We start from the raw sequence: 11726 nt of genomic DNA on the forward strand, positions 1-11726 counted from the left end.
TTTATGTTACACATTTTATTATTACTGGAAGTTCAGTAGCTTAAAAAGAAACTTTACCTTTCAAAAAAATTTTTTTTATTATTAGACAGTCTGTGTTAATGCTGTGCTGGAGAAGATAAAGAAAATTTTCCAAGAAGAAGAAACCATAAGGCAAAACAGAAAAGAGAATGAAAATCTTAGAAAAGCCTTTTCTGAGCCTGTGCTTTCTGAGCCTACATTTCCTGAAGGTGAAATCAAAGCAAAACCTTACAGGTCATTACCAGAGAAACCAGACAGTATTTCGGATAGCCCCAAACGTCCTGCTAATAAGTTGAGTAATAAGATCCAAGTTTTACATTCTGTGTTTGACCAATCAGCTGAAATGAATGAATAAGCAAATTGGAACATGAATATTACCAAGTGGAGCTTAAGAGTTATCTATCTAATCACATTTCATCTGATAAAACCAGGAAACTAGTTTTCATATATTGAGTGCTCTGCTTTAAGAAAAGGGTTGGAGAACTACTAAAATGTCATTCTCAACTATTTATATGATAGAGAAAATAAAATGAATCTTGATGTAGAAGTATGACAATGATATTTTAATGAACAAGAAAGTGTACCCCTTGGAGGGTTAGACTTTATGCTATCATTTATAACATGGGTATATTTATATTATAGTTATATTTTATTAAAGACCTGTTTTAAGTATCTTTCCAATTACAGTTGGCCCTTGAACATGGGTTTGAACTGTGCAGATCCACTTATATGCAGATATTTTTTGATAAATATATTATAGTAAATGTATATTCTCTTCCTTATGATTTTCTTAACACTTTCTGTAGCTTACCTTAAGAATACATTATATAATACATAGGACATTAAAAATATGTGTTAATCAAGTGTGTATGTGATCAGTCAGGCTTCCAGTCAATAGTAGACTATTAGTAGTTAAGTTCTGGGGGAGTTCAAAGTTAAATGTGGATTTTCAACTGTGCATGGGTTTGGTACTCCAAACCTCTGCATTGTTCAGGGGTCAACTGTATTCATCTGGAGGAAAAATACCCTACATATCAAAATGCTACATCTTTTTCAGAGATCACAAAAGGATATTTATTTTCTATTTATAGGCTGTATAGTTTGAATCTGCCTATTATCGAGCCTTTTATACCTCATCTATAAAGTTACAGAGAACTTATGATTCACAGATATAATATATTTATAAAACAAAATATTATTTACAAATCTTACAGAAGATTTATATATGTGAGGATAGGATAGGACATGACATTTTTTATTTCCAGATTTGGAGGAACATATTTAGAACCAGAAATTAAGTCCCTATTACTCATTGTTGCCACTGGGTCATGAAAGAAAAACGCTTCTGTAACTGGCCCTGCAAATGAGGGTCACTGTTTTGCCTGCAGAAAGCACTTTGGTTTCTTCCATGTCTTAAATTCTAGACATGTGTTAAGACCTGACTGGTCATTGGAGGATTAGCACCTGATATAATAGGCTAGGATGTACCATCAAGTGATGGTACATTTCCTGTACCTGGTAAACAGCTACTGCCATAAAAGGACTTATAAAAAGCCCAACCCTGGCTTTTTAATAGTCTGAAAAATGAGTGACAAGGGTTGTATTACCTCATATTACCCATATTCCATCAGAAAAAGAAATGTGATACTATGTAGCAAAGGGCTCTGTAAGCACACCCTTAATGATAGGTACTTAATTCACTTACTATTTTTACCATACCAAGGGAAAGAGTCCAGGTGGCCCCCCTACAATGTTCAGTATTAGGTTTGAAGCCGTAATTCAATCCTAGGCCACTAAGAAGATTACTGTGCTTAGAGACAAGATTCCAATTTTGACAAACAGCTTTTCACACTCTGAATTCATAATGTGATCATCCTGGTTCTGATTCTACTTATTCTTATATTCTACTATTTGCTGCTGAGTTTTAGATGATAAACACCCAGAGTACTACACCACAGCGTGGGCACCAGGCAACAGAATACTGCTAGCCATAAATAACTGGTATGTGAAAGCAGGGTGGACCAACTGAACGTCAGCCCTGTCTGGGAACTTAGCAGCAGGGACTCTGAGGAACAACACCCTCTATCTCTTCTAACATTTACATGAAGCACTTAGTTCTAAATAATCACAAAATTCTCAAAAACAAAGCAAAAACAAACTTCTATTTGAAGATTTTATATAGGACATTCAAAGTACTTTGGCTTACTGAATAAGAGACTTCACATCTCTCATGCCTGTGTTTCTTCTTTACTTTGAGAGTGTTTGCTTTGACCAGAGAGAAACTGAGCCAAGATCTGTTTGGTTTCAATGTGCAGTACATGGGGATGAAAGAGTGCACTAGTGGTGAGCACCGGGTGTTGTATGAAGTGTTGAATATGTTTCTTATTTCTAAATTAAGCATGTAAATTCATCCAATTTTGGAGGCATTTTTGAAATGTAAAAAGTCTGCTATATATTTGGAAAAATCAAATAGTTGAGATTTAAGCATTTCAATGTATTTAAATTTTACTTCAAAAAGGTAAAAATAGCAACCAAATAGGGGAGGTGGAGAGTGTGTTGAGGTATCAGTGAAACAAGAATACAAGAATAGAGGAATAGAAGAATGATAATACTGAAGTTGGGTGATGAGAGTTTATTATGCTACTCTGTTTAGTTTGTATATATTACAACTTTTCCATGATAAAGTCTGCTACATCAAAATAGGAATTACCAACCCTCCATATTTATTAGATCTTACTTTTTACCTTTTCTTCATTGTGGTTACTGCAGATTATTTTCACCCTTCTCAAAATGCATATTACAAACCTAGGACCTTCAGGTACTAATCAGTTCAGAGGACTGGATTAAATGTGTTCTATAGATCCTGACGATATTCCCTCCATCATAATAAGCACATGTACTTTTGAACTGCTCAGATTTATATGATTTTTAAGGATTAGTAATAAATGTGCCCATGTTGGAAAAATTAATCCTCTTTAGTATTGCAGCACAGTTATTCTAAAAAATATTTTTTAAATATACACAACATTTTTCATTGCCATATAGTTTTATCTGAAAGGACTCCGAATTACTTTAAAGTCTCCAGTGGCATAAAAATCAGAGTCACACTTAAAAGGTTCATTAGAAAGAGTCACATAAATACTCCCATTGTCCACTGTCACTTTATGAATCCTTTGCTTTACTCCTTTGGAGCACCACTTGGATTTTGCTGATGGATCTCTAGGGTTGATAGACTGATACAGTCCTTCTCCTGTTGCCAAAGTAATTTTGTATTTATGCCAGGGACAAACTATACATGGTCGTCCATCAAAATCCTGGGGAGGGAAATAAATAAATGATTTAATAGCCTGACATTTCCAACATTCACAATAAATCTCCAACTCAGCATAAGATCTACTGCAGAAAAAACAGGTTAAGGAACAGGCCACCCTCTCTTCTTTCCCTTCCATTTACAAATTATTCTGCATAATGCAAAACCTAATCTCAGCAGTCATCAAGTCCCTTTTGCATTTTATTAGAAACCTAGTATATTAGAACCCTATCTGATATACTCTAGTATATCAGAACTCTATGAGCTTAAGCAACTCTACCATGTGACTGAAGCTATGATGTTATCTATTAGATGTTAAAATGTCATTTCCTTGACAGAAATGGGGCAAGGGCATTAAGTGCTTCTAAAGGAATTTTCACTAGCTGCTGGAAGAATGGTAAGCTTCAAATATAAATTTGAGAGGTTACTAAAGGCCTGAGTGTATATGTTGACTGAAGAGCAATTTGTGATCCAAAGTAGTCAATTCTCAACTTTTTAACTGTTTTGAATCAGTGCTTCTCAAATTTTAAAGAGCATGGGAATCACCTGGATCTTGTCTAAATGCAGATCCTGTTAAAAAAAAATTCAGTAGTCCTTAAAAAAAAAAAAAAATTCAGTAGTCCTAGGATAGGGTGCAAGATTCTGTAGCTCCAAGAAGCTCCCAAGTGACACCAAGGTTGCTGGTTTATGGAACAAACTTTAAGTAGCAAAGTCTTACAGGTCTTGTTATGGTCCAAAACAGAAGGATTTTATTTCACATTATCACTACCAGATGCTTACATTTGTTTCTCTATACAAGGAGTTCAGTAATACTGATATTGTGTCCCCAAAACAGTCAACAAGCATTCATATTTTCATATTCATAAATTCATGTTCATGATTTAAACACACATATGTCCTTCTAACATAAGAATAGGTATAGAAGTAAGTAGATATGAAGTATAGAGTGGAATGCCAAGTTTCAGCTTGTATTTTGTACGAGTGGGAGGTGGCGGGAAGGGGAAGGATGGAGAGAGATCAATTTTATGAAGTAGAAAATAAGAAGTTATGCAGCCAGCGAGTTTGGGAATGCAAGAAAGTAAGACAGTTTCCCCATTCCTTCCTCAGATAAGCCTTCAGTGTGTGGTTTCCTTTTAAAAATATACATATTTATATTTTTACATTGTACAGGTAATACATACTGAAAAATTCAAACTGTGTAGAAGTGTATAAAGTGCAAAGTGACTATTACCTTTTATTTAAAAAATGGAATCACACTAGACCCTTCATTCTAGGACTTGCTTTTTTCACTCAAAAATATACTGCTGACATCCCTCCATACCAATACATACAGATCTGTCTCGTAAGTTAATGAGGCAGTGGTTGCATAGTTTTCCATAGCACGGCTATTCATAGTTTGTTTAAACTGTGTCCTATTGTTAAAACATTTAGGTTGCCTTCAATTTCTCATTACAACAAATAATGCCACAGTAAAATTCTCCCATATATATACTTAAACATTTGTGCAATGATATCTGTAGGTAGATATCTCAGAATATAATTGCTAGGTCCCCTATTTATCTGTGAAATAGTTTTCTTTACATTGTAGGACTATGAATTCCTGGAATATTGGCAATTATACTTAAAGCATTAAAATAACAGTTCAAATGCAGAAATAAATTATTTTTTGCATACAGCATGAAATGAATATAAATAAGAAACATGAATTTGTAGAGGATAGATTTAACTTTACATACCTCTATTTCTCCCAAATGTAAAGGTCCTCCTGAGTCTGAAAAGAAATTGAATATTACATCTAGTCACTAAAAAAAAAAAAAAAAGAAAGCCTGAAATTTTGATAGTTTTGTGTTTAGGAAACAAATACAAGGTTTACAATGGAAAATAAACTCTTACGGTAACAGCGAATATCCATAGCATGATATTCTCCTTTGTGGTAGAAAATGACTACTTCTCTATCATGGACAACAGCTGTCATTCTTTCAGATTTTTTAATGTCCTCTTCTCTGCCAACATAGACAGGAGAATGTTCCTTCACTTCAGGATCTTGTTCAGAGCCATCAAGATCCATGCTAATTGAACTAAAAAAAAAAAAAAAAAAAAAGCAATCTTCACAAGTTTGGCTACAACTTACCTTAACCATATTATAAGAAATGTTTAATTCCTTTAAGACTGATGGAGGCTTTTTAAAATAGCTATATAAAAATAAAACATTCACAAATACTGGGTAATAGTCATGATTTTGAGGTAGAGTTGCATAAGGTTTGCCAAAATTAGGGAGTAGTCTTCACTTTGAGGCTGGACTCATATTGGATTCATTTCAACGTGTTAGATGGATATTTCAGAAGTCCCAAGACCCAGAGCTTGACTTTCACTTTTCTTTTATTATCATTTCAATGCTAAACAATACCCAATTATCAGTGTTGTTTTCAGCCTTCCCCTAAAGGTAGGATTCTTTGATAGTCTGAATAGTCTCAGATCTCTTGGTTGAAGTGATTTACTTGATTTCGCCTGGAATAGACAGCCAGTCTTAAAAATCAACCAGAAAACTATTCTAGCACGAGGAGATAGGTATGAATGGGCACATTGCATTTTCTTAACTCAAAAATTGACATTACTTTCTTCTGCCTTATTTGGGAATTCAAAGAGATGAATTTCTCAATAATTAATTTATATAAGTATATAAACCTGTATTTCTAAACAAAGAAATTTTAGTAGAGAATTTTCAGGCACTCTCAATATATTTTCTCTCAGCACAGATATTCAGGCTACTTTTTTGAAAGCAACCCTTTCAAAGGGACCTTTAAGAATATAGTCATCGTCTGTTAATTCTAGGTGAGAAAGACGCATCAAGATACATCAGCGTCAGGACTGTCCTTGCAGAAGATTTTCCAGAGGGCCTCCCATGTCAGGGTATTTAAGTTTTATTCTATGACTGTTTCTGAATAAAACTAAACTACATATCCTGTTTTGCCAAGAATTGCTATATTTTTTCTTCGTCCACTCCTAACCCCAAATCTTTTTTCTTACCCCACCCTCTTTCCATTAGAGTTGTTATCCCAAATTTTCTGGAAACATTCCTGTTTTTCCTCCCTATCTCAGGATAGAGATTGTGGTGGTCTTTGATTTTCACAAAGTGTAAAGAACCACGTATGACATCTCAGGGATGACAAAGAACTTTCTTCCCTAGGCAAGAACATATTTTGAATTTTTGCAGGTAATGAAGTAAAAATCACAACACACAAACTGAGACCACTCTAGGTACTTTACTTTTTATTTCTTAAATAATTACATTTTCGGATATCCTTGCATGGTTTCTGCCCTCTGCTGGAGAATGGGAATCTTCAACCATCTGGACAACATCCAGCTCCACAAACTGGCATAAAGCAGGCTTACTCCCCGAAGTTGGTGAAAAGGAAAGAGGCTGCTTACAGCATTCAGGCATGAGATTTTATATGTACCTCGACCATTATCTTGGAGCAAGGCTACTTCAACCCCTTTATTATATGAAAGAAATTAAAAGTTCATGGTAACATCTAATCACAATCTACTCTTTTCTTTGGGTCACTGATGGGTAAGTTTCTGTGTAATCTGTTTAGGGAGGAATATATGTCTGAAAAAGCAAGCAAGCTCAATTCTCAAGAACTGATTATTGACAATAATCTTTAGCACAGAATCACAATACTTCAAAAGGAAAATTTCAACAGTGGATCTTGAGATTCTCCTTTTGCAAAGTTCTCTTTCCTTGTCAGAGATTATCATTCATTTGATAAATATTTTCTGAACACACATACTGTGTGACCGGCACTGTAGATATTATATTTTAGTTGGTGAGATCAACAACAAACACCAGTTAACAAATACACGAATGAGATAATTGCGTACTACTGTAACAGCCATGAAGAAAATAAAGTGGGTAATATGAGAGAGAAAGAGGAGGCCATTTTGCAAATAGGCTGGGAAGGTGACTGAATAATAATAGTTGAGCTGGAATCTGAAAAATGCAAATGAACTAGATATTTTAAGAGCTGAAGGAAGAGCATTCCAGGCTGAAGGAACAACAAATATGAAAGCCTGGGGAAAGCAGGGTGGAGGGAGGAGGCTTGGTTAATTTGAGGAACAGATAGGACACTGGAGCAGAGTGAATGAGCTTGGTGAGACAGACAGGAGCCAGGCCGTGCAGCACTGTGTGTGAATTTTATTCTAAGAGCAATGGGAAGCCACTGCAGGGTGTGAAGCTGGGAAGGGTGACATGATCTATTTTTAAAAGAATGCTCTGGCTGTGTGGAGAATAGATTGTATCAAAACAAGAGGAAGCACAGAAAAAAAAAAAAAAAAAGCTATTGCAGTGGTCCATGGGAGAGAATATGGTGGTTTGGACTAGGGTGTTGACTCTGTTGGGGGAGAAAAAGTAATTAACAACAACAACAACAATAGCAGTAGCTATAATCACACTATGCTAACTCCATGCCAGGCATTGTGTAGAGACTTTACATTTATTTAAGTCATTTAATCTCCCAGCACATTACTACAAAAAGATATTATTTTAATTGTACAGTGAGTAAATTGGTCCAGAGAGGTTGGGCTCATGGACTAGAATAAAGGAATTACAGAAAAATTTGAGTGGCTCCTAGGTTTTAGTTTTGTGCAACCAGGTAGGTTGTGACTGTGATAGGAAAGCCCAAAAAAGGAATGGTATTTTCAGAAATGGAAAATCAAGAATCAGCTACATTTTGCACATAGTTTGGGGTACCTAAGAGACATCCAGATAGTGATATCAAGACTACAGTCAGATATATGAAACTACAGTTGAGAATCACTAGAGAGATAAATTTGGGAGTTGTCAAGTTACGGTCAGGTGGAAGAGAAGCGAGACCAGTAGAGTGTCCAATCTATTGCTAATTGAATGAAATTCATTCACTGACCACTTCCCTATCCTACATTCTCCTCAAATGGTAAGTTGTAAGCCAGCAAAAAAGGGCAGGAAATGAGGTAAGGTCCATTTGAATGCTGGCCACCTCTTTTACGTATTACAAAATGAATAATACATGAACAAAATGTGGGCTTCCTAGGAAACTGTACCCAAAAATAAGTTCTTTCATGAAGAGTTGGACCTACACTATGCCCCTTTCTCCTTGTAATTTCATTTATTCCCTTAACCTCCCACTCTCCTAGAAATCAAATACTGGTTAACATCCAAGTAATGGTTTATATCCAGAATTATTATTATTACTCTTTTCCCAGAATGTTTAAATTTTGCCTCCTATCAGACCCTTAAATACTCTTTTGGTTAAAAATAGAAAGGGAAAGGTGAGAAAAATAAAATCTAAGAAATATTTCAATATTGTTCATTGAGACTGGCTCAAGGGTCAACTCTGTATAGGTCTGATCCAGTATTTTTCTTTTTTAAAGATTTTATTTGTTTTATAGAGAGATAGAAAGAACAGGAGTGGTGGGGAGAGGGGTAGAAAGAGAGAATCTCAAGCAGACTCCCCGCTGAGCATGAAGTCTGATGTGGGGCTCAATCTCAGGACCCTGAGATTATGACATGAGCTGAAATCAAAAGTCAGACGCTTAACCAACTGAGCCACCCAGGTACCCCTGATCCAGTCCTTGAATCAAAATAATAATTATATACATCACTGTATAACATTTAAGAGCCATTATTTGACTTTCAAAATTAAGCACACAGCCTTAAAAATGGCATATATGTTCATTTTCAATCCAAAACAACTCTTCTGTCATAAAGTCTCAACACATGTTTATGTTGACACAAGCCTTCCAAAACAAAATGTAACAACCATTCTAAAGGTTGTGGCAAGGCTAGGTTTTACTCCACATTTTCAATTTCAGTTCCATTTTAACAATTTCATTATTTTATGTATTTCACCAGATTGAAAAACTAGAGAAAGTTCCAGATAATTTGAGAAGTATCCAACTCTGCTTTATATAAGATAAAGAATTACACATAGAGGGCAGCCCTGGTGGCGCAGCGGTTTAGCACCGCCTGCAGCCCAGGGTGTGATCCTGGAGACCCTGGATCGAGTCCCATGTCAGTCTCTCTGTATGATGCCTGCTTCTCCCTCTGCCTGTGTCTCTGCCTCTCTCTCTCTCTGTCTCTATGAATAAATAAATAAAAATCTTAAAAAAAAAAAAAGAATTACACATAGAAAAGGAAAAGGAGAAAAAAAAAAGGGAAGTGAATCAAAGTGATGGTCCATGTTAGTTGTAGAGACCCAGATGGTGTTAAATATTAGGAAGGTTGCCATGGAATGCTCATGATATTAAACAGAACACAACTGCCTATAACTTAAGGTGTTTAACAAAATTATAAATCACATGTCAACCTCAAATATTCTAATTTTAGAAAGATGACCCTTCCAAATCCACATCCTCTTCACATACAGTAATATTGTCATATTCATAGGATATTGTACAGAATGATGTACCTTTCCTTGGTAACCGGAAAGTGCCATTTTGATTTCATTCAAGTCTTAGTTTAACACTTAACATACAAACACATATAGGCAACTTCTTTAAGAAGGGCACTTGGGGGCAGCCTGGGTGGCTCAGCGGTTTAGCACTGCCTTCAGCCCAGGGCATGATCCTGAAGACCCGGGATCAGGTCCCACGTCAGGCTCCCTGCATGGGGCCTGCTTCTCCCTCTGCCTGTGTCTCTGCCTCTCTCTGTGTGTTTCTTGTAGATAAGTAAATTAAATTTAAAAAAAAAAAAAAAGGAGGGCACTTGGATCTTGATGAATGGTCATAAATTATAAACCCCATCCTCCACCCCCAGAGGGAAAATTTGTTACAGGGCAGCACCAAGAGTCTCCCAGCCTTCTGATGGCTCCTCTAAATACTTATTTAATCTTGTATGACTGTTTGGAAGTCTAGGAATGTTGGGAGGAAAAGAGCATGGGTCATTTAAAAAGTAAGTTTGTAAAACAGAAGTTATGATTTAGAATTAAAAATCTCTAGGTGAATGTGTTAGGAGCAAGCTTTAGAAGGAATTTATAGGCTACTATTTTGAGAAGGGTAATTCTGAGCCATAAAGAAGAAAGATACTAGATATTACGTAAATCGAGGTGTCGTAAGTGGAATGTGCATGTGTGCATGTGTGTTGGTGGGGAGAGGCAGGAAGGAACTTTGAATTCAAAGTATAAAGGAAAGCATTACAGGAATCAGGCTTAGGAAATTACAGAGATGTCAAATTTGTACTCTGAAGTTTACACTGTTAACTCTTACTCCAACTAACCTAGTTACTTTTTAAATAATGGAAAAAAGAACATATGCTATTTTGAAAAACTATTTCACAATAAGGAAGTCAAACTGAGACAAAAAAACATGTGATTTCATTCGAATGAATAAACAAAGAAACAAAAAGTAGAATCTGACCTATAAATAGAGAGAACTGATGGTTGCCAGAGGGAAGGGGGTAGGGGGAAATAGCAAATCAGAAAGAGGAGTGGGAGGAAAGGCTTCCAGTTAAGGCATGAGTAAGTCATGAGAATAAAAGGCACAGCACAGGGAATACAGTCAGTAATACTGTGATAGTGTTATATGGTAACAGATGGTAGCTACACTTGTGTTGAGCATAGTCTATCATATAGAGAAGGTGAATCACTATGTTGTACATCTGAAACTAGTGTAATATTGTGTGGTAACTATACTCCAAAAAGTTAAACAATATTTCACAATAAAAAGCAAAAATACAGTATTTTTAAGAAAAGCCAATGAGGGCCATGCCATGATTTTCTGGATTAGCTATGCTATAGCTGACAGAAGGCTGGATTACTACAACTCTCAGTTATCTTGTTTTGCTTGGTATTGGCAAGTACCCAAAGTATACACATTGCTCAGGTGGTAGTATTTACTTCCACAGCATCCAGCGTGCAGGCTTTATCAGATTTTGTGACAGGACAGACAGAGGGGCAGTAAAAAAAAAAAAAAACAAAAAAAAACTAAGAACAGATGAACCAAACTAGGCTGAAGAAAAAATACAGAACTTGCAACACATATAACCAACAAAGGATTAGGATTCAGAATACATGAAGAACTTCTATAAACCAGTAAGAAAGTGCAAAAAAATATAGAAAAATGGGCAAAGACACAAACATTTCATAGATGAAGAAGTCTGCATGGCCAGTGAGCACATGTAAAGATGCTCAACCTCATCGATCAATAGGAAAAAATAAAAGAAAGGTAAAGGATAGTGACAAATGGGATACGATTTTCTATCCAATCAATTGGCAAAAATTACACCAGGTTGGTGAGGATATGGAAAAACTGATGGTAATGACATCAGTTAGCAATAGCACAATTTGGCATTATTTAGTAAACTTGAACGTATCTGTGACCCATTAATCCCCCTTTCAGTACATTTCAGAGAAACATGCACAGG

General features: G+C 35.8%; 2 protein-coding genes across 6 annotated transcripts in view; one reads left to right on the forward strand and one right to left on the reverse strand.

Moving 5' to 3' along the window:
- SPATA9 (spermatogenesis associated 9) overlaps nucleotides 1-11726 on the forward strand; it is a 63491-nt gene that overhangs the window by 49549 nt on the left and 2216 nt on the right. The window contains exon 6 of one of the 3 annotated variants that reach the window (XM_072736751.1): nucleotides 86-3912. The exons of 1 other annotated variant lie outside the window; for it this stretch is intronic. In XM_072736751.1, the coding sequence (XP_072592852.1) occupies nucleotides 86-373 (288 nt within the window). In that variant the 3' untranslated portion in view covers nucleotides 374-3912. Of the gene's footprint in view, nucleotides 1-85; nucleotides 3913-11726 lie in introns of those variants that run through there. One more of the 3 variants, XM_025992882.2, reaches the window with a different exon arrangement.
- Nucleotides 1-11726, reverse strand: part of RFESD (Rieske Fe-S domain containing) — a 15128-nt gene continuing 3402 nt past the window's right edge. For 2 of the 3 annotated variants that reach the window (XM_072736752.1, XM_025992880.2), the window contains 3 exons: nucleotides 5222-5406; nucleotides 5065-5099; nucleotides 1-3332 (listed from right to left, as the gene is read on the reverse strand). In XM_072736752.1, coding sequence (XP_072592853.1) covers nucleotides 3066-3332; nucleotides 5065-5099; nucleotides 5222-5396 — 477 coding nt within the window. In that variant the 5' untranslated portion in view covers nucleotides 5397-5406 and the 3' untranslated portion in view covers nucleotides 1-3065. The remainder of the gene's footprint in view (nucleotides 3333-5064; nucleotides 5100-5221; nucleotides 5407-11726) is intronic. The other variant, XM_025992881.2, reaches the window with a different exon arrangement.

Source organism: Vulpes vulpes, chromosome 14, assembly GCF_048418805.1.
Source record: "Vulpes vulpes isolate BD-2025 chromosome 14, VulVul3, whole genome shotgun sequence".
In the NCBI taxonomy this organism is placed as follows: domain Eukaryota; kingdom Metazoa; phylum Chordata; class Mammalia; order Carnivora; family Canidae; genus Vulpes; species Vulpes vulpes.